The 23,203-nt window shown below is 47.7% G+C and overlaps 1 protein-coding gene across 7 annotated transcripts in view; it reads right to left on the bottom strand.

Moving 5' to 3' along the window:
* Window positions 1-164: 164 nt before the first annotated feature.
* The window catches only part of Cnnm1 (cyclin M1), a 58,142-nt gene continuing 35,103 nt past the window's right edge, over window positions 165-23,203 (bottom strand). The window contains exons 7-12 of one of the 7 annotated variants that reach the window (NM_001373992.1): window positions 21,133-21,195; window positions 12,367-12,530; window positions 5,771-5,954; window positions 5,462-5,611; window positions 3,564-3,665; window positions 165-2,416 (exon numbers count right to left, since the gene is read on the bottom strand). In NM_001373992.1, the coding sequence (NP_001360921.1) occupies window positions 2,337-2,416; window positions 3,564-3,665; window positions 5,462-5,611; window positions 5,771-5,954; window positions 12,367-12,530; window positions 21,133-21,195 (743 nt within the window). In that variant the 3' untranslated portion in view covers window positions 165-2,336. Of the gene's footprint in view, window positions 2,417-3,563; window positions 3,696-5,461; window positions 5,612-5,770; window positions 5,955-12,366; window positions 20,159-21,132; window positions 21,196-23,203 lie in introns of those variants that run through there. The other 6 variants (XM_006527480.4, XR_003952827.1, NM_031396.3 and 3 more) reach the window with 6 other exon arrangements.

Below are 23,203 nucleotides of genomic sequence, written 5' to 3'. Positions count from 1 at the left end.
GCTGTAACCTTACCTCAGCCTCGCACCTGCCTCAAGGGTAGTTAGTGCCCTGCAGGCAGGTGGGCCACACAGGTGAGATGTTGACACCTGTGCATTGTCTGACACGCATCTCAAATGAAACCATTTTCAAACTCCAGAATCCCATGGGCAAGCAAAGCAGCTAGTCCAGGAAAACACATTTTTATTTTATTTAAAAATTATTTACAATTTATTGAGTTTTCATAAATACTTTATTTTAAAATCTTTTTTTAAAATGTATTTTAACCTGAAGAAAATCGGAGGGGGGGGGTGGGGCTTGGGAGCTAGGGAAAGGAATGGTGACAGGTCCCTTAGAGGGTCTGCAGAGGGTGGAGTTAATACAACAGTAGTGGCCTGAGCCTGGTGGCCAAAGGACTAATGAGAGGGAACTTTACCTAGCAGGGCTCCCTTGTGAGATCTTGTTCCAAACTCATCATCACTTACTGGCCTAGGTCTGCGACACCAGCACTAAGGGCTGGCACTGTATTCTGAGCAGGCAGGAGCAGGTTGGGAGAGGTGGCTGTGGACTTAGCTAGAACACATGCATGGCTGAGCCTCAGGGCAGCCAGGCTAAACAAGGGGCATGTGAAGTCCATGACATACACAGAAGAGGCATCTCTGGCTCCAAACTTCCCTCCCATGGGCTACGGCCCTCTTGGCAATACCTACTGTGGGTTTGGTAGACAGTGGGCAAAAGTTATATGGGATGTAGGTTGTGACCCTACTGCGTGGTGTGCCAGGGATTTCTAAGGACCCTGTCTTGGTGGGTCCCAACCTTCCCCCATTGACAAGAATGCTTCACCACTTTATAATCAAACACTCTTCTCAAGCATCCCAGAATTCACTCTGCATTGCAGAAACATCGGGCTGAAAGTTCCATTATTCAAAACAGTTAAAAAGCCTTCCTGGATCTGGGAACTTTGAGAATATTAAGAAAGCTTCAAGCTTCTGAAAAACACACAAAAACACTTCCGACAATTTTAAGGGCTCTTTAGCCCACTGGAGTCAAACTATGGACCCCCATGGGGTAATGGCCCCAGGTCAACAACCCCTGAGTTAAAAGTTCCTGTGGGCAAGTATTTCCCCGTGACTGAATGGGGGTGGGGTGGGAGTGGAGGTTGGGGGAGGCAGCTAGGGAATAGTTGGAGATTCAGCAGGCAGCACTGGATCTCTGGGCACTGACTGGAGGTGTGCAAGGATGGGGTGGGAAACGAATCAGAAACTCAAACTTGACTTTGAAATTTTCCCTTGGGCTGGTTGTGTTTCCCAACACCTACATGATTCGTAGGAGTAGATATGCATGGTCACTCTGCCATCTTGTGGTTATGATTAGAATTGCATCTGCCCCAACATCCAGGGCTAAAACCCCTGGATCTGGTAGGTTTTTGGAATACTTAGCTGACCAGCAAGGGATGTAGTAAAGAGGCCTGAGGAGGGGGTATGTGAAAAAGAAAAATGAGCGTTCAACATTCCTGTGTCAAGCACAGTGAAGTCCCGTGACAGCACGGCACATCCGTCCTGGCCGACCTGGGCACTCTTTGGTTTATCATGGCTACACAAATTTTAACAACTTACAATTTTTCATGTAAGTTGTTTTTTTTTTTTTTTCCTGCTTTTATTTTCACTTAAAACCTGAAGTTCTGTATCTGGCTCACAACTTGGTCTCTGTGTCCCCTGAACCTCCTCTTCTGAAGCAAGCTTATAGACTCGGGAAGCCCAAACTGACGTCTCTGGGAGATACAGGGACTCAGGGCTTCCTCTCTCTTTCTTCACTGCAGCCGAACTGCCCTTCCCCAGGCTGTGGGGAGAATCCACACACTAACAGGGAACAATCCTTGTCCATCTGTCCATCCCTGGAGCTGATTTTCACACCGGCTCCTCTAGACTCCAGTACACCTCTCTGCCCGCATCACTGTCTGAGCGAATGCTAAGCATGAACTATGGTAGAAAGCATTATTTTGTCCTGGAAGAAAGAATGGTGAATTCCAGGACATGGGTCTCCTGTGGCCCAGGGACACCAAAGAACAAAGATTATTATTGGGAGCCTCAGAATGGCATTCTCAGCTTTGCGTCGGCCCTGGCCAGTTCTTAGACTATGCTACAGACAAAACCATTTCTAGCGTCTTCCATTACAGGCGTCTCCTTCTGTGTCAGACTGGAGGCAACTGATAAAACGTGCCAGACTGACTGAGGGGTGAAGGGTGAAGGGCCGAATGTTCTGTCACTGATGGGAGGCCTTGGGGGTGGCGAGTGACGGGAGGGTGGGTCTTCCCCCAAAGCCTCAGAGTCTCACACTCAGCCAATGAGGGAAGACCTGGTCATGTGATCAGGGGCGTTAAATTGGAGTTTTCCTCGGAGGCTCGCTCCCCGTCTGCGGACTTCTTTCTTTTCCGGCCACCTGAAAAACAGGTTGTCAGCATCCATGGGGGGATGGGGGGGGGGGACGGGGGACGTTCACGCACTGTCAGCAGCCTGAGGACTCTTCTGTCCTCACAGACGCAGGAGGGGAGACATAGCCCTGCCTTGGAACTCATGCAATGGAACCATGGTGCGGATGTCTGCACCTTTACACCTTGAAGCACTTTCCCAAAAGAGGAGCATTTCTGAAAAGGCTCAGTCCCCCTGGCACTAGCGTATAGTAGAGGGTGCACAGAAGGGATTGAGGTAGTCCCCCAAAAGCCATCTCTCTTTTCCCTGGAAGGCCCCAGCTCAACTGACTGCCAGACACCACACAGTACTAGTCTCCCAGTCTTTCGTGTCCCATGGGCCACAGCTGGGTTCAGGACTTCCCCAGGGCCCTGGTTCAGGGCATCTCCCGCCTACCCTGGGCCAGGTGATGCTGATTGGATAATGCCCTCGAAGGCGGACTTTGGGGGTTTTCAGGAGCATTTTCATCCTGCTTTCTCAGCTGTTGACCTCTGTCTCAGGAGGAGGATGCTCTCCTTCCCCTCCTTAAAGAATATTTATTTCATGTGTGCGCATTTGCACATGTGTGTATGGATGTGTGTTGTCGTGTGGGTGCCACGGTGTCATTCTCTCCTCTCACCACGTGGGTCCTGGGCTCGAACTCAGGCCCTCAGGCCCGGCAGCAAGCACCCTCACCCACAGAGACATGGTCCAGCCCTTTGCTTTCCTTTCTTGGAGTCTCCTGGACACAGTTTTTTTCCCAAAGGACTATACAGTAAATATTATAGGTTTTACAGGCTCTAAGGTCTCTGTCACAATCGTTCAGTCTTACCACTGTGACTACATATGACAAACGGACCTATGGTCCAAAGGTCCCTACTATAAAAAAATCACATGACTAGTCAGAATTTGACTTTAAGACATGTCTGTAAGACTCCTGTCCTAGGAGATCACCAGTGCGATGGGACAGATTTGAGCAGTATCACAGGTGTGGCGCTGGCTCAGGCCCTGCTGTGGATTTCCAGAGCTGTGGTAAGAGTATGCAAGCCTCACCCCACCCCCTCCCCCCGGGAGGACAGGCCTCACTTGCTTTCCCAACTACTTGGTGAGGAGCTTTGGTCTGGGAGAGGGATACTCACTCAAGGTTCTCAGCAGCTTCTTGCCCATGTTTTCCTCAGAGTCGCTGCTGCAGGGGCTGGCCTCTGGATCCAGGTGGATATTACAGCATTCAGGATCCGAAGCTGAAGGGAGAGCAGACTCAGGTCTCCAACCTAAATGTCATCAGGGAGGTTCTGAGGGATGCCTTTCTGAGAGTGACAGACAGGGTCCAGGGGTGGGACCTCTCTGTGAGAGACAGGGTAAAAGGGTGGGACCTCTCTGTGAGTGACAGGGTAAAAGGGTGGGACCTCTCTGTGAGTGACAGGGTAAAAGGGTGGGACTCTCTGTGAGTGACAAGGTGAAAGGGTGGGGCCTCTCTGTGAGTGACAAGGTGAAAGGGTGGGGCCTCTCTGTGAGTGACAGGGTAAAAGGGTGGGACCTCTCTGTGAGTGACAGGGTAAAAGGGTGGGACCTCTCTGTGAGTGACAGTGTGAGAGAGAGAGAGAGACAGACAGACAGAGACAGAGACAGAGACAGGTAGACAGACTCCTGAAAGGTGTTGTTTATTAGTTGGCAAGTGACATTTTACTGCCACAAAGGGAACAGACAACAGGACCTGTAACCCAACAGTCTACTCAAAAGTCAGAATAATGACACCTCTGCAGATACCCTCTGGCAGGAGAGGGAGGAAGATCCTAAGTGTCCCTACTTAGTGTCTGTGCCAGACATTGAGCACTGTCATAACAGGGTGCACACCTGTGTCGTCTTAGAATCTTAGAGCCCAGAAAGGATTCAAGCCTCCCACCAACTGAGCTCTGACCCAGGGAGGCAGGGTGTGTGTTGGAAACTGACCTGCACCAGCAGCCCTGACGTGGAGGCCGCATCTACCATGGTCTTTGGGTGTGCGGGTGAGCCATTTCCCAAATCCTGGGAATTCTATGCCCCAGTCTTCCGGGTTCCACACGTTTCCTCTCTGATCTTACTACCTTAGGAGTCTTTCCACTTCTTTGCTTTGTATACTTGGTGTGGAAGAGGCCAGACCTGAAATACCGGGTTGAGGAACTTCTGGCCTGGTAGGTAGGTATATAGAGTGTCAAACACTTGGGAGTCTCACTGCTATTGGGACACAGGGAGTTTTGAGCAACTCTGCTGTCAAGACAGAAGTGCACTGTGTCTCATGTGAAGTGACCTGAGAATGCAGGGGTACTCCCTGACACCCCCCGAGACTGTGGCCTGCACTGTGGCCCAGAGGAAGGGGAAGGCCCTACCAGTGGGGTTAAGGGCTGATGTCAGTCTTCTTATTGTGGGGTAGTTCTAATATTTATGGAGCGGGATACTATACACTGATGTGCCCGATATAGACGCTATGCCACTTGAAACTGCCTTGTGAGATAACTACATCATCTATACTTATTCACTTACTCAAGGAAACTTACCTACTAAGGAAACTGAACCTTAGGCTGTGGTACTGTGGTGTACTGTGGTGGTACACTGTGGTGGTCCATGCCTGTAACCTGCCCAGGGAAGGCGGGCGCAGGAGGCTTGGAAGCTCAAGGTGGTTCTCTGTACAAAGTAAGCTTGTGGCCAGCCCAGATTACAAGATACCTTATCTTAAAAAAACAAAAACAAAACAAAAAAATCCTGAACTGGAGGGTTAGGGTCTGAATCCAGGCAGAAAATGCTCCTATCATTGCCCAAGTTTTCCTGGAAAGATGAATTGGATGGGCCCAATACATGATAGGTGCTTGGTAAATGCTGACCCTGCCCTCTTTTGTGTGTGTGTGTGTGTTTGTGTGTGTATGAGAGAGACAGAGAGAGAGAGACAGAGAGAGAGACAGACAGACAAAGATAGACAGACAGGAGCTGGAGACCCAGGGCTTCCCCAAGCCCTGTTTGCCAGAGTGATGATCTCCCTTTCTGCTCTGGACCCAGCCCTGACCTGCTGTTGTAGGAACTGCGACAGGGGACAGCGAGACTTGCTGTGACCTGTGCTCCTCAAAGTTGGGCATCTCTTCTTGGGGGAAGGCCATCTCCTCCATCCTCAGGTACACAACCTCGCCTGGGCTTCTCAGACCATCCGAGCGGCTGCCTATGGAGGACAGTGAGTAGGTTACCTCTGTGCCTGGGAGGAGACCTTGGGCTCTGTGAGGCACAAAATGCCTGCTAGGCAGAAGTGGAGGAGAAATGTAGAGCTGGTTTGGTTTTTTAAATCACAGAACAGCCCAACTCATCCACCAGACTGACTCACATGGCAAGCTGGTCCTGTTGCTCAGGAGGGTGAGGACCGGGTCGTCCTTTGGAGTCTGGGGTGTGCCCCGGGTGGTGGGGGCCTTGGTGGAGTCCCCATCAGTGAAGGCTTCCATATCCGGGGACTGGGGTGAGCTGTCCATGTGGCAGGCCGTGAGTGCGTTCTGGTACTGTTGTCGTGTGATCTGGAAGGAAGTGGACAGAGACTCAGGAGAGCTGCAGACACTCCACCCATGCAGCCAGCTTTCCTAGGCAGACAAGCTCTAAGGGATGCTCTGGGATGCCCACCCTGAGGCCTGAGGTCATGAAGTGGGAGTCCTACCCAATCTGTGTCAAGCCCAGCAGCAGGAAGACAATGAATAGACCATTTACTTGCTGACCACAGCGGTGGACAATCCCACAATTCACTTTGATTTGCTATAGACTTTGTAGTGTACTTGGAAGAACCTGAATGAACCTGTTCTGGGTTGCTGTAGCGAAACATCTGAGCCTTGGACTTTATATAGAAAAGAGGTTTATTTTGCTCAAGGTCCTGGTGGCTGGAAAGTATAGTGAGAGACGCAGAAAGGGAACCAGCTGATTGTAGCAAGGGGCCGAGCGCATAGGCCAGCCTGGTTTGACAACAACCTGGTTTCATGAAAACCAATCCAGTCCTAGGAGAAATATATTAAATATATTAATCCCCTCCAAGGGTGCTACTCCCCAAACCTACCCAGTTTCCACTAGGTGACATCCCCGGAAGATCCACCTCATAAAACTGTTACATTGCGGACCTTGTTAACCTTTGGGGGACACAGTTAAGCCATATCCAAACCAGAGGATGTGGGCCATACAGAACTATGACTCCCACACCTTGTCACATCCAGGTTTCTGGGCCCGATTCTGAAAGTTTCTAATTTACTAGGTCAGGGTCTGAAACAGAATTTGTATTTCTAGCAAGTTCCATGTAAGGCTACAGGTACAGTAGCACTCTGGGATTCACTGGCTGAGACCTGCTTAACTGAGGCACAAGTCCTGCCCAGCGCCAGTTCTCTCCCTGTGACACACTTCAAAGGGCACAGCAGCACTGTGCTTGTTTCAGACGAAAACGATGCGTTATACTTTCTAACATGGAAACAGGGGCCTCAACTCACCATCTGCCCAAAGCCTCAACAGAGTCAGTGCTCTTGTCAAGAACACCCTCATGCCCCAGCCCCCGTCTTCTCTCACTGAGAAGTCTGAAGTCAGGTTTCCAAAAGGACAGGAAAATTTCCTCCATGAGACTTGATAAACCTGAGAAAGCAGCTGGTTCTACCATAGCTGTGTTCTTTATAGAATTGTTGTGTGTGTGTCTGCAAGTTTGTGTATGCCAGGTGTGTTTGTGGTGTCTGTGTATGCCATGTGTGTTTGTGGTGTCTATGTGTGTCTGTGTGTCTGTGTATAGTATGTGTGTATGTGGTGTCTGTGTGTGTCTGTGTATAGCATGTGTGCACCTGCAGAGGTCAGAAGAAGGTACCGAACCCCCTGGAGCTGCAGTTACAGGTGGCTGTGAGCTGCTCCCCAGGGGTGCTGGGAACCAGGTCCTCTGGAAGAGCAGCAGGCAGTCTCAACTACTGAGCCATTGCTCCATAACCCCAGCTGTGTTCTTTAAAATATTAATTTATGTTTGTCTTCTACTTTAATCAGTTAAGATAAAAAGATCCTTGACCCAGAGAGTACAGCAGGAAACTTGCTGCCTGCTCAGCACCCAAGTCTCAAGTCTTGGTTTTGCCACTTTTGAGGTGGGGAACGCTAGCCAGATCCCTAGCCACTCTGAGTTTGTAAAAAATGCCTACAGAAACTTATTACAGCCCCCCTCAATGCCTCAATTTGATTTTGTAACAGGTGCACATTTCAAAGGCAGGTGTAAACTCACCATCTTATTCCTTCTAAATGGTCTATGGCAGGCCATGAGGTGGAGGAGGGGGAGGAGGAATGGGAGAGGGATGGGGGAGGGACAGTGGCCCTCAGTCAGCGAGATTGGTGGTGCTTGGTAGAGTTAAAGCCTTCAGTAAGACAACAGCCCAAGAGGACAGCAGGAAGGGGCCAATGCCAGGCAGTGGCAGTGGCTGGATAAGGATGATGTCCTGACTTTGATGAGGAATAGTGCCGTGGAAGTGAAAACCAAGTAGACCCTCTCCTCGCCATGTTGCTTTGGTCAAGGTGCTTCATCACAGCAATAGAAACAGGAACTAAGAGATGATTCAGAGAGCTACAGCCAGGGCTGGGCATTAGGAGGAACACTGTGTGTGTGTGTGTGTGTGTGTGTGTGTGTGTGTGTGTGTGTGTGTGTGTGTGTGTGTTGTGTTGTGCTTGTGTGCACTGGAGGGAATGGTTGCCCTGGACACTTGGTACAGGGTAGAGTTTGGGGTGGGGTCTGCTTGTCAATGGGTAGCTGTGGAGAAGGGAAGGCACCACGGATTCGTTATCACTGTTCTCATGGTCTTGCTTTCAGAAACAGATATTTTTGAAACTTTAAAGTACTGTTGTGCTAATGGATCGCTGTAAGAAAACAACTGTTGGCATATGGGGCTAGAGAGATGGCTTAGTAGCGAGGAGCCTTTGTTGTTCTTGCCGAGGACCTGGGTCCAATTCCCAGGAATGCACATAGTACACAGACAGGTATGTGAGCAAAAGACTTGAAATAAAATGAGTAAACCTACAAAAAGCTAAAAAAGATAAGCTGTGGACAGAAACTCTGATCTGAAAAGCGGTCTTAGGCCTAGGTCCGTTCTTGTCTCTTCTCTCCCACTGGCCAAGTTTTGGTGTTGGTGCTAGGGAATAAATCCAGGGCTGGCACACACCAGACAGATGGGATTCTGCTCAGTTACACTCCCGGCCCTGACAGTGGGTCAACTTAGCACGTTACTGATACATAGAAATATTGTCTAGTAGTTAAAGAAAATAAAAACAGGTCAACCAGAGCTATATTATGACACCCTGTGTCTAAAAATAACACACAAAAGAAGAGAAGCAGGTGAAATAATGTCCTCAGCATAGCTTTGATGGTTAACAGTTCTCCCAGCCACTAACCCAGAACTAGGGCAGCCAGACTCTTTTCAAGGTCCCTTCCATACCTGCTTGTGGGAGCGGCCCCACACGACACTGCCTTAATCACCCTCTGGTTCCTTCCCAAATTTTAAAGGTCCAGATATTATCCAGATAATATAGTGTTTTAAAAATGCCACATAATTTAGTGGCTTGAAAAAAAAATGCCACATAGTTTAGTGGCCTGCATTGATCATTGTATCATTGTCATTTAACTTGTTTTCTCCTCTTAACAACTTGCAAGGCACTTTTGTATAAAACATTTATATATTTATATCTGGAAATTTTGTTCTAGTCTAAAATTTTTTATTTAATAATATCTTGAGTGTTTTGCCTGCATGTGTGTTTGTGCAGCACATGTATGCCACGTCCCTGTGGAGGCCAGAAGAGGGTGTCAGATCCCCTTGAACTGGAGTCACAGATGGTTGTGAGCTCTCATGTGGGTGCTGGGAATCCAAACCAGGTCATCTGGAAGAGCAGCCAGGGCTCTTAACCACTGAGCCAGCTCTCCAGGCCCCATATTTGTATCTTATATCCAAATATATTTAACGTACTACACGGTGTCCAAACATTGTCAATGCTCAGGTAATATGCATAGATTGGCTGATGAAGCTAAGCATGTTCAAAAGACAACATTTTTTTCTTTTTTCTTTTCGTTCGTTTCTGTTGCTATGAAATATGTCTTAGCAATAGTTTGAGTTTAGATTGTCCTCCACACTTTGACCAGTTAATAATCTAAGCATTTCCTAAATTATTATTGTGAGACTAGCAAAAGATAATATTTCCATTTCAGGCATTTTGACTTAGCACCCAGAACTTAACCTTTAGGCTAGTGGATGTCTCTTGCCATTTTATGAACTTGGACTTACTAGCCTTCAAAACAGGACCCTGCAATTTAGGAATTCCACCACTAGATGGTGACGGGAATCAGGTCAAAGTTACATAACAAACACCATAGGGTAGTTGCCAAATGTTCTTAACAATGATGCCTACATTACAGATACTAAATAAAAAAAAAAATAAATAAATTCACAAGCATTCTTTGGGGGCTTCATAAACGTCTACGAATCATGGCTTTGTTTAAAACCTTACCCAGAAAACCATAAGATGCGCCTTTCTAGCTTTACTGTAAACTTGTCTTGAAATCATATTACTTCCGAACATAATAATTTGGGAACTTTAGTTTTTTGGACAAGGAAGGTCACTCAGGACCTTTTCTACAGCCAGCAGCTGGGGTTTGGGCCTGGGAAAGCAGTTTTGCACAGAGTCTTCACTTTATGTCCTCAGGGGCTGTAAGGTGGAGTACTTGCCTGGGGTGTCTGAGGCCCCAGATTCAATCCTGATTCCTACAGAGAAGCAGGGAGGGAGGGAGGGAGGGAGGGAGGGAGGGAGGGAGGGAGGAAAGGAGGGAGGGAGGAAAGGAGGGAGGGAGGGAGGAAAGGAGGGAAGGAGGGAAGGAGAAGGAGAGAGGGAAGGAGAAGGACAATGAGGAAGAGGAAGAGAGAGCGAGTGAGCAAGCACATGCACTGGGAGAGGAATGGAGGAAGTTGCCTCAGCAAGGACCCCAGGCAGCTCCTGAATTGGGAGGAGGTGATTTTCAGCTTATGGTTTAAGAAAAATCATACAGTACAGGGCAAAGGAGGAAACCAAACCCTAACACATTTGTCTTGAATTTGAAAAGTGCCCCTCAGTAGGACTAATAGTTTCCTGAAGCCACGGGTTTAAAGAGAGTTTGACTAATGCTTTAATTAGCCATCCTTCTCGATTTAAAAATGTTTAGGTTAAAAAAAAAAAAAAAGACTCTGTTTGGTTTTCCCAGCAGCTTGGACCAGAACATGATCCTCCAGTGTGACAAACAGAACTTGTGCTTCTCAGTACCCCTGAGGTTTGTCTTTGGTTTCGGGTTCCAACCACCACCGTCTCAGGATGGGAAAGAGTTTTCCTTGTCATTTGTGGAAAGTCACCTCCAGGGCTCCAGGGTACGGGGACTTAGGGAAATGTTACAAATGTCCTCTCTCAGAGGCTCTCATCTCAGTCCCCTGAGGAGCTGCCAAATCCAGGTCTGATAGTCCTATCCAGTCTATTCAAGACAAGGGACACTCCTCTTAGCCCTCAGCCTCACAGCTCAAGTTTAAAGCCCAATGGTTAAAGAGTCTTGTTTATTTTCCATCCCACAGTACCAAGCCAAATGGATACTGATTTTTGTTGTTGTTGTTGAACTTCAGCCATAAATGGTGCCATGTGAGCCCCAAAATCTACACACTACGTTGTGCCACCCTATCCTGGAGGGGAAGGCATCAGGAGGCTGACGCTTCAGAAGGGGATCAGGATGCTATGACTTCTCTTCTATGGGCGCTTGCTCTCTTTCTCTGCTCTCTAAGGTCTGAGGCCCCAAGGTCCGTGAGGAAGTGGGCCCTCAACACACACTGCATCTCCTGGCCCCGTGACCCTTCCTAGGTTATAGCAGTGTAAACTGTACATTCTATGATAATTTGTGACAATAGCCTGAATTGACTTGGGTGAACAAGAAGACTCAAGAAAAAAAAAACAAAAAAAGGGAACCCTCCTTTCCCCCATCTAAACCTTTTAAAGTTGAGGTGGGTGGCTAATTAAAGCATTAGTCAAACTCTCTTTAAAACTTTTAGTCCTACTTAACGGGTCTTCCCCCCCACCCCACCCCATTGCTAGGGAAATGAACTAAAAATGAATCTAAATTCCATAGGCTGCCTGAAGGGTGCAAGGGCTCTGTTTCTGATGCCCCATTCCCATCACACCAGCATCTGTGCTGGTCACAGGCCAGGGCTCCCTCCCCGCTCTCTACCTAGTCAGTTCAAGTATTCTTTCTTCAGCCTGCTCTGATGGCCACTTCAAAGGCAGCCAAGTCTCCTCCACCTGATCTATTTATGCCGTGGCTCAGTATGAACAATTGAGCTTACCTGAGTTACCGTACGCTTCCCCGTCTCCCTCACCCCCCGCTATTGCCACGCCATCTCTAGAAAAGCAGCTGCCACAGTGTCTTGTCAATACCAAGCACAACACAGCCATCGGTGAGACAGCTCAACCTGTGACCTGAATCTATGAGCCCAGTACTACGAACCAGCAGACTTTAGTATTATGGTTTAGAAATTCCATCATATAAGTCAATACTCTGTCGTAGAAGATCATCACGGCTTTCTATATGTTTGGTTTATTTATCCCTGGCCAACTGACCTTAGAAGAAATGAATAACATCGCTCTGGGGGCAATGCCAGGGGTTCAGAAGAGACTGTTAGAAACACTTCTCAGACAAGCTCCTCTCCCTTTAACGTGTGCCTTAGCGTCTCCATAGGAAACAGAGGAACCAGGGACCTCGACCGGGACAAATGCTTAACAACCATGATACACGGCAACAATCAAGCTTACTAAGAGCAGGGCTTTGCACAGCCAGGGAAGAACTGTCACCCAGCACACCGTGGGGCAGGGAAATGGTGTGTGTACTATGCTTAGGTCTGTCCCACTGCCCCCAGCCTGCTGCCCTCCTGGAGGAGTCACCTTCACGAACTGCACATCACTGAGAATGTGCACCGAGTAGTCAGGTGTGTAGAGGTTGTTGCTGCTGCTGTACAGTTGCGTGTTGCTTCCGCCGAAGTCACTGCGCTCTCGGTTTGGAGACTCGGAGCGATTCAACCCGCTGCAGCGAGAAGGGGACCGGTTTACTGCAGATGGTGAGGAAGAGGGAGGGGAAACGAGAGAGGAGACAAGGAATGGCGGGTGGGAAAAAGAGAGGAAGGATGAGAGGAAGGAGGAAGAGAGAGAAAGGCGCTGTTTACCGAGGTCCCATGGCACTACCAGGCTATGGCACTGTAAGGACAGGGGCCCACACCCCACTAGAGCCCAAGAAGGGGGTGGCTTGTCGGTGTTGTCTCCTGTGATGCCAGAGTGCTCTGTTTCCCTAGATGGGGGTGGGGACAGAAGTAGGAGGCTGCCTTGGCTCTTGTCTTTAAGTTAGGTGTAGGAGAACCCCCAACTACACAAGGATAGTGCTGTGTCTATGGTACTTCTCTGCTGGGACAAGGTGCTGTACACAGTGTTATGACAGAAAGACCAAGGCCTTAGGCTTATCTTCAGGATCACCTGTCATTTCACCATAGCCGTATTTTATGGGGGCTAACTTGGCCTGCCTGAGCAGTGGCAGGTGGTGGTGGGTCCATGAGCCATAAGGGTAAATAGTTACAAGTTGTATAGCATGTTAACATGCATTTAAAAATATTTTAGCCTTGCCTTTTACACCCATTCATACCAACCTGTAAAGCAAGGCTCTACTCCATGAGTTTTATGGCAGCAACAGGGTTGCGTGGGGTGAGCCAGGCTCTGGTCTTAGGGCTCCTGGACTCTGTATCTTTCAGGGATGTTTGGTTGTGGAACTATAGAATTCTGCATGTCTGAGATATGTAGCAGGAAGAACATGGGCTCAGGGAGGGCACAGCCCCTTGGCTATTATGAATGCCTTGCATTATCCAGGACAGTAGTCCTTAGAAATGTGGGTCACAGAAAGGCTCATTCTGGCATAAGTAGAACCTGGAATGATTCACAGACTTTCAGCCAAAGACTTAAACATCTCCATAGTTTCTTTAAATTCAGTAAAGACTGTGCCATTTGATTTTAAAATGGACAGTGATCTGTCTTCCCTAGGACCAATAGTGGGGAGGGAAGCCGAAGGTGATCTTAAGCACTGTCTCAACACTGGGACCAGTCCAACCAGAGAAGGCAAGGCCCTTCTCATCCCGTTTCCCAACTGATGCCGTCTGCATGTCTTCCCAAGACACTAAGGAGGCTGCTGGCTTCTCAGAACTCAGATCTACCTCAGCTCTAGTGAAGACTCAAAGCCTTCAAAGTTCACTCAGGGTAGAAACTTAGGGGTTTGATTCTGCCCCGTGAGATGATGCTCATGTCAATCAAGACGTCTGGTCGGCACCTGCTGGAGTGAGTCACAGAGTCTGATGACGTGTCTATTTGCCAAGCCATTACAAAAGGCCATTTACTTGCTTGAAGCTATTTGCCTCCAGTAACCAGGGATCAGCCTTGACTTCCCTACTCTCTTAGGACCACACCAACACCTGCCATTGGCTTCTAACCCAATGGGCTCTCTCTGTTTTCTCCTCTTCCTACTCAAGGTCAGTGATCATTGATTTTGTTTGGGTCACAATCTGTTCTCCTTACTAATCTCAAACAGCAGTCCCCCCCCCCCCCTGTGTGTGTGTGTGTGTGTGCGTGTGCGTGTGTGTGTGTGTGTGTGTGCACGCACGCGCAGGGGGAGATCCCATGACTCCAAGTCAACACCATACACTCCAATAGTAGAAACCCAGTTTATACACTGGGTTTCCCCTTTCTCACATACACATGATAAAATTGACAACATAGATACAGTAAGAGACCATTTACCACTAAGTTTTAACTAATGAAGTAGAATTATAATATACACTACAATAAAAGTTGTTTATACATTGTGACTTCCCTGTTTTCTAAATTTTCATCTTAATATTTATGGATCTTGATTATCATGGGCAATAGAAATCACAAAACGTGGAAGTGTGGGGAGAAAGAGACCACTGAGATCTGATCCCACAAATTCATTTCTGATTCCACCTGAGTAAAAACCCAGGCTCCTTGCTGACCCCCACTCTCCTGACTGATTTAGTCTTGGGCCTCCCTCTTTGCTCTTGGCCTCTGGCTTCCTTGGGCACCCTCAGTCACGGAAGTGCCTCTTTCTGAGAAGATGCCAGTCTCTTGGTTCCCAGGCCTGCCTGCCAAGGTGGCTTCCTTCTTAATCCCTAGCTGTCTCTGAGGATGCTCACTTCTCTGAAGACCTCATCTGGGTCCCCTGGAAGCTCTCTGTTACTGCCTCTTTCCAGTCCTTCCAAAAGCACTTTTTACAGAGATCGATTACATATCCATCAGCTCTGTTAACCCTGAATCCAGCGAGGGTACAGCCCTCACCTTTCCTGATTCCTGTCTTTCCTAATCGTCATCAGCATACACCCACAGAGTCTGACCTGGGGCAGGTACTCAGTACAAACGCAGAGTGGACAGATCTGTACCTATCATCAGCCCTCGAAGGGATTTTAATTTAGAATCTAAATCCTGTTTAAAGGGAGGTATTTAGGGCTCTCTTTCCTCTGCGAACTATAGTCACCTGGGGAAACCCATTTCTCCAAGAAGCTAGGGCTGATAGCAGGATGCTAGAAGTATTGCTGTATAGAGTGAAATCCAAGACGCCTCAGGCCTTGGCCTAGCAGCTTAGGGGACAGGCCAGGGAGCACCAAGACTCTGCCTTCTCTTTAACAACAGTGTGTGAGACAAGAGGTCCTGGAGTCAGGCCTGTGGAAGTGCCTCATTCACAGGTGTTGGAGGACCAGACCATCCAGAGTGATTGAGGATTGACACAGCAGTGACCGAGAACAAAGGGACACATGCACCAGTGGCTGTGAGCCTTAAGACTGTGGTCTTGGTCCCTTGGAAACAAACTGATGGGTTCTGGCTTGACCAAATCTACTTGTAGCTCTTTGGGATAGCAACTGGCTAAGAAAGCCAGAGCTCTGTCCTCTGGGGTAGCTGGGCTAGTAGCAGGTAGTATGGCATGCGATCAGGGTCTGCAAAACTGACTCAGCGTCCACTGAGTCAGGCGTAGCTCAAGGGAGAAGGCGTGAGCTCTGCCTGTAACTTCATGGGTGCATCTTCCACTTTTCCTGACCAAGCTGGGGCTTTGCAGCCCACAGCCTCTGCTCCACATGCTGATCTTGGGTCACATTTCCATACACTATTTGGGAAGGATGACAGGGAAATGGAACCTCTCTTACCTACTGAGCTTTCCCCATCTGCAGACTCATCTGCCTGAATCACTTCCATTCCTCACAACAGGGAACGGAGGTAACAATAGAGGCAAGTACATTCTAGTTCTCTGCTAAGCTCTCATTGTGAGCACCTAGGACAAGGAGATCACCCTGCTTTTATTCAGGGACTCACATGTTAAACACTGTGTGTGTGTATATGATATATATACACATGTATGTGTATATGTATATATATCATATATATATATACACACACACATATACATATGTGTGTGTATATAATATATATTACACACACACACACACACACACACACACACACACACACACACACACACACACGGTATAAGACCAAAAGCAGGCCAGAGGCATGTTGGCCACTTGGCCCAGCTCCTATTGGTGTCTCTGTGGTCAGTACTGATGTGTTCTGTTGTCTGATCTGATGTATTCAAACCCCCCTTGCACCACACTTAGGGTTTTCCACTTTGTCTCACACACTGTTGTTAAAGAGAAGGCAGAGTCTTGAGCTCCCTGGGTGCTCCCTGGCCTGTCCCCTGAGCTGCTAGACCAAGGTCTGAGGCATCTTGGATTTAACTCTATACAGCAATACTTCTGGCATCCTGCTATCAGCCCTAGCTTCTTGGAGAAATGGGTTTCCCCAGGTGACTATAGTTCATAGAGGAAAGAGAGCTCAAAATAGCTCTCTTTAAATAGGATGTGTGTGTGTGTGTGTGTGTGTGTGTGTGTGTGTGTGTGTATGTATGTATGTCACTGTTATGTTGTAAGGAGAAACATGTTTTAATATTTTTTAAAAGTAAATACACCACTGGATGTTTATTTATAAAATCCCAAAGATTCTCAACGCCAAAAGATACAACTGTCTTGTAAAAGAAATTAAGAGAGAGAGAGAAAAAAAGAAAGAACCCTCATTCGTGACAAAGAAACTCCCAGCTCATCTGAGTGTTGTGCAAGACACTGTTTCAGCGTCCCAGGGCCTGACATTCCTCAATAGGTAGGACACTGATGACTCGGCACTTTGGTAATTGTGCGCATACTGGGAGGCTTCGGAGCGAGGGAGATGGAAAGGGAAATGCTTTTAATAAAAAAGAGAAGAAATCAGTAACAGACGAGTGCCCCAGCAGCATGGCAAACTCGTTCAAGTTGTCTTAATTCCCCTTGACATTTCCTAAGAGCACAGAGGCACGGCTTGGGGGACGAAGCAAAGTGGAAAACCCTAAGTGTGACTCGAGGAGGGCTTGAATGCATCAGATTGGACAACAGAACACATCGCTGCTGACCACAGGGACACCAACAGGAGCTGGGCCAAGTGGCTAACATGCCTCTGGCCTGCTTTTGGTCTTAGAGCATGTAGCTGGCTCCAGGGTGACTGGGTAGAAGGGAACACTGCTTCCTACTTAGCATCACTAACTCTCTGGAGGACTGTGGTAGACCTCCATCCACTCCACTGCTGCCATGTGTGGTCATGCTGAAGAGTTGTCTGTTCTGGTTGGCAGCTTAGAGTGACTGAGGTTGGGTGGAGAACATACTGCAGTAAAATTTGGGGAGGTAGAAGAAGACATGGAGGAATATTTCATATAGTAAGTGATGCTGGATAGAATCTCCTTTAATCTCTACTAATATACAGGCCTCCTTGAAGACTGTCACATAGTTCCAGGACTCTTGTCTCTCTTGTGCCTACCTTTATCTAGTGTACCCTCAAAGGGAACAAAACTCAAAATCCACAGGCATAATGCTCACTTCCCCTTTGGAGCATAAAGATTTGGGGGCTCTGTGCCTGCCTGTCTACATCTTTTGGATCATGACAGAGGGATGGGGGGAACGGCTTTCCTTTGGTCATGGTTACTACCACAGGCCATCTGTGTTCCCCAAATTAGATAGGGATGGGGTTTAATACACAGGCTTATAAGAGTACAGACTAAGATTATTAAAATTCATCATTCTTGGTAGTTTGTTTTTTCTTTAACATCAGACAACCAAATGCCAAGAGCCAGCCCTCCATCAAGCCCCACGTGAACTCTGCAAGCCAGCCCCAGTTACACTCCCAGATGAACTTGCTCACGTTTCAAGGAGTGTGTTAATGGTTCCCAAATGTTTACTGCACAAGAGCCAACCCCAAGGAATATTTCCACTTGCCACATTGTACAAAGCTGGAAGATTATTTTTAGGGACTCCTCGTATACTCAGGCAGAAGACGACATCATCTTTGATCTCAAAGCACATTACGGATAGACAATAGCCTTGGTTGTGATGTCTCTTTCTCTGTAGTTTTTGTGGATTTAGGAGGATTGCCATGGGAAAGTCGATATTGTCTCCATCAGGAGAAGAACAAGGGGATGAATTTGGTGAGAGGGAGAGATAACTGCAGTGGGGCCAAGGAGAAGTTTCATTTTTAAACAAAAGCACCTGCAGTTAGCTAATTGCACTGTTCTCTGGAGGTGATCCATAGACCACTAAGCTCTCCTTACTTCAGACTCAAAGAAATGCCTCATGGATAATGATTTGCAGTCACATGCTCAGTATTTTTGAAATATTTGGTACAAGGACTCTTGGACTCCATCCAATGTGAGTGCCATAGTCATTAGCATGGCTAATGCAGACGTTGTCCTCTAGGGGGCGCAAAATGCCTACGTGTAGAGATGCAGTAACTTTCCCAGGCAAGAGAAAGCAGCATCTAGGGACCTGGATCTCTCTACCTACTTACGATAAATACAGGACTGACCAGACAGCTTATGTCTGTGAGTCTGTCTCCCTGTAATAGTCCCCGCCCCTCTCCCAGAACAGCTGAGAAACTAGGATAAAACGATTTCTTTTATAAAATTTCTTCTTCTTAACTTTCAGAATTTATTTTATTTATACAAGTGTTTTGTCTGCAAGTATATATGTATACCGTGTAGAATGCCTAGAATTCTGTAGAATGCCTAGAATGATTTGGGAGACAAGTTAAAATAACTGTGTTTGAGGTTATGAATATGAGGTTTGAGGTCTCAGGACACGGCCTTTCCAATGTAGAAGGTCAACTGACCAGATGTAACAGGGTTTTGGGTCACTGAGGCCAGAAGAGGGCACTGGATCCCCAGTATCTGGAGTTACAGAGGGTTCTGAGCTGCCATGTGGGTACTGGGAACTCAACCTGGGTCTGCTGCAAGAGCAGCCAGTGCTCTGAAGTTTTGACCTCTCTTTCTGGAATTCGGATTTGTTTTTAAAACTTTTTCATTTCTAGGGGTTATTCCCTCCCCCCCCCCCCCGGTGCAAGACAAGTTAAGGTTTAATATGTATATAACCTTATATTTCTGGAACAGGAATAAAAATGAGACCAGAAGGAACCCATGATTCCTTGCCACAAACTTCCCAGGCATCTTTGCTAACATGGGACAGAAACAAGAGTCAGCGTAAGAGGTAATGCTGTAGCATAGGGTCCTGAGAATGCCAGCCAGCTATCATGGAGGCTAGCGGTTGTCCAAAGACAGAGCCCATCAGCAAGAATGGTAGAAAGAGCAGAAAGAGAAGGTACTGGCTCCTGGTAGCTTTCTCCTGCTTCACCTATGACTGGTCCACTCTGCAGAGCTGAATCAAGACTGGGAAAAGGATGGGCTTGCTCTCAGCTTGGTTTTTTTTTTTTTTTTTTTAGCACTTTCATGTTGGATTAAACATCCACAGTCATGGAAAATGGGGAGAAGAACTCCCTGGGGTGCATGTCAGCCAGAATAGGAGGAAGTCTCTGTCGCTGGTGGGAGAAAGGCTACACAGCAAGTCTGTTTATTCTCTGGCATTGGGTTACAGACGTTTTTTCATAATAAATATTGTGAACCACCACTATCCTTTACACTGAGAAATTATAACTGGGATGTCTGGATAGTTAAGGGTTAATTAAAAAGAAAAATATATGCCTGCTTTGATTCTTCTGGTTTAAAATCCTGTAAAAATACGCACCCCCACCCCCCTTCTGCAGCTCATTTGCAGTACAGCTTGGCATTCGCCAAGACTTGAAGGTCCATGATGTGGTTGCCTCTAATTCTGCTGGCATGCGGGGGTGAGACCGCTTAGCTGGTGTGGGTACCAGATTGGCCTCTCGCATCAACTATTCTAGCCTGTAGCCATTGGGAAGGCATGAATTCTCACAAAGCAAGAAGAGCTTTATTCCTTAGTGGAAAATTACCATCCACAGAGACAGAAAACTTTGGTGAAATTTGAGAAGGTGGTTAAGTTGTCTTGAACAGATAAACATGGGAGCCAGATGGGTTTTGATGGGAAAATGTGATTTGGGAGACAAGTTAAAATAACTGTGTTTGAGGTTATGAATATGAGGTTTGAGGTCTCAGGACACGGCCTTTCCAATGTAGAAGGTCAGCTGACCAGATGTAGCAGGGTTTTGGGTCACTGAGGATACAAAGGGTTTGGTGAGGGAAACATAGGTGGGGTAACCACAGGGAACGATGGACTTCATTCTTTCTAGTACAGAAGGAATCTGGGGTCTGGGCAAGGGAGTAGAGGCAGAGAGAGAAAGGGGGCAGAGTAGGCCAGGATGTGAGAGGAGAGAGAAGGGAAGAGAAGGAACACTTGGGGAGCGAGGAAGAAGGTGGAGGGAGGGAGAGAGGGAAAGAAGGAGAGTGGAGAGGGAGGGAAGAGAGAGACAGAGAGACAGAGACAAAGAGGGAGGGAAAGAGAGGGAGAAAGGGATGGAGACAGGGAGGGAGGGAGAGGGAGGGAGGGAGAGGAAGGGAATGGGCTTGTTAACTTCAGGAAAATTTTATCTAATACATTCCTGCTTTGGTCTGCACTCCATGGTACTAAGAGATAAACTTCTAAAGATAGAAACAACAGAAACAGCCATTTAATTATTCAACTTTGCTGTACCCAATGCAGTCATTGGGTTACTGAGTACTCTCATAGGTTTCACTAGATTTAACAAGAAAACCGTCAAGTTTTATATCATTGACATGAGGTGCTACACCAAATGGAAAGGTATGTGGGCACTTTTACATACAGTAGTAACCTCCGTAGGTGCAGAAATGAGCGTACTATCACACAGTGGAGTACTAAGACGAGGGGGATGGGTTAGCAGCTAACTACAGGGAAGCAAAGGTTGAAGCAAACGGGATGCTAGGCAGGTAGGACAGTGTTCCATCATTTCCTCTGTCTCTTCTGCACTTTTTATCCCCCCACTCGGCAAGAGTCAAATTATGTGGGAGAATGTACATTACTTCTCACCTCAAACACACACACACACACACACACACACACACACACACACACACACACACACACCCTGGCAGGAAAATTCCTGACACTGTGCAAATGAGTTATTATTTGTGCGATGCTTTATGTCTTAGTCATCCAGGAGCCTGCGGGTAGGGGCCAGTTCTCATGCAGGACAGTGAAAGGGGACCAAATGCCTCCTGCTAACCCGACTGGATCTACAGAGACCAGAGATACTCTGCATGTTTACCTGGGGAGCCTGCCAGAGAGTCCCCTCTGCTGAAGGCGAAGGTACGAGACACAGAGACGGGCACTAAGGAGTAGGGGTCAAGGGCATGTGAGTGGCAAAAAGGAGATAAACACAAAAGAAGAGAGACAAAGCAAAGAGGGTGAGACCGTCTGTTCCCAGTTCTTCACAATAGCACATTTCTTGGCAAAAATAAACCTTGCTTTGGAAAGCACAGGGATTCTATGTTTATGGAGTCACTCTCCAGAGAGACAAAATAAAATGAACTCCACTGAAGGTCTCCTGAGAGGAAATGTAATCACCTCAGCGAGACTCACAGATGCCAGGGACTAACACAGCCAGTGCCCTTGGGGAGAGCACATGAGCAGCCTTCTCTCAAGCTGGCAAGTCTGCTAGAGGCCAGCACTGTGCCCTGCCCTCTGCTCTCCCAGTGGCCACATGTAGCCTGTTCAACTGCAGGAGAGCACTCGGTTAGACATTCAGAGGCCAGGATGCTCCCATGAGGACATCTGCTAGGAGGCTGGATCCTGCCCTGGCTCCCAGGTGCTGCTCTTTGCTCAGAGACCTTAGGCAAAGGCAGGGCAGGATTCTAGTGGCACAACTGTGAGTCAACTTTATGAATCAAGTCAGGTGGTTTCTAGAGAGCACAAGTTCCAAAGCACCTCTTTCTTTTCTTCTCTTTTCTCCCCCTTTCTCTGTTCCCAGCCCTGGCCATCACTCATAGCTTCGGTCCTTTCCTCATGTTAATCCTGATGTGAACTTACACAGGACTCTGTCTTATCTGGTCATTTTCACAACCCCTTCCCAGGACCCAAGTGAAACCGATCTACAGGATGAAGGCACATGAAATCGGAGGCTTCTGGGTCCTTATCTCCTACAGCACAGATTTGATCTCAAATTATTTATCCAAGCGGGGGAAGAGGAGGAGGTTTTATACCTACCTGGGGACCATTCTGCCATAGGATGTTAATGAGTGTCTGAACTGGCCTCTGTTTGGAGACGCACTGGAGCAATAAACCCCAGTCTCCGGGAGAATCGGTTCTTCCTAAATTAAATTCTACTCTGCTAAGCAAATGGAAGGCTCCTTCTCCTCGGCCCCTGCATAGGTCTGTGTGCTTCTGTGATACCTGGGCTCGTGTGAGGCTTCTCTAGAAAGCCAGGCTCCCTCATCATGGGCTCGAGGATTTCTTGGCGATCGAAGTCAAGATAAAGAATAGAGTGCTAGCTGGGCACCATGGCACGCAGATGGAGGCAGGCAGCTCTTTGTGAGTTCTGGTCTACATAGCAAGTTCTAGGCTAGTGAGACCCTGCCTCAAAGAGGGACAGAGAACAGAGTATGGATTGTGCTTCCTGAGGCACACTCAGGAACACCTGGGAGAATCTCTGTAACGTCAGGTTCAACACTGAGACACAAATCACAGGTGTTGAACTAGGTCAAGACCCTACAAGAGTTGACTGCCCTGTGGTGTGGCTTAGGTTCAAGCTCCTCCTCCCAACTACATGCTGATGTTCCTGGCTGGTAAAATGTGGAGCTGGGGGGCTGGCGAGATGGCTCAGCAGGTAAGAGCACTGACTGCTCTTCAGAAGTTCCTGGGTTCAAATCCCAGCAACCACATGGTGGCTCACAACCACCAGTAATGAGATCTGACACCCTCTTCTGGTGCGTCTGAAGTCGGCTACAGTGTACTTATGTATAATAATAAATACATTAAAAAAATGTGGAGCTGGGGGCTCTTGGACCTTGACATCAGCACCAGCTCAGAGAACAACGTTGGGGTGGGGGTGGACTTTGCATTTAGCTCACACTTCACTTGGGGTGGGGGGGGGGGAGGATTTGATGGAGGACAGACAACCTCTTTTCCCCTACTGGGCAATGTTCTTTGTCTTTCCTGAGAATGTGTGTGCAAAGGCTCAGAAGCATGGGAAAGAAAAGAGAACGTAATGCTTCCCTCTAGTTAGTTAAATACAAAGTATAATGACTCATGTATATGAAGATGCCGTGGTAAAACCCATCGCTTTGGATGCTATCTTAAAAACTTTAATAAAATGGGCGGGGGGGGGAGACTATGGTTGC

The sequence above is a fragment of the Mus musculus genome, chromosome 19 (genome assembly GCF_000001635.26).
Source record: "Mus musculus strain C57BL/6J chromosome 19, GRCm38.p6 C57BL/6J".
Classification (NCBI taxonomy): Eukaryota; Metazoa; Chordata; class Mammalia; order Rodentia; family Muridae; genus Mus; species Mus musculus.
Note: the sequence above shows the minus strand (reverse complement) of the source record. Positions and strands in the feature narration are given on the sequence as shown.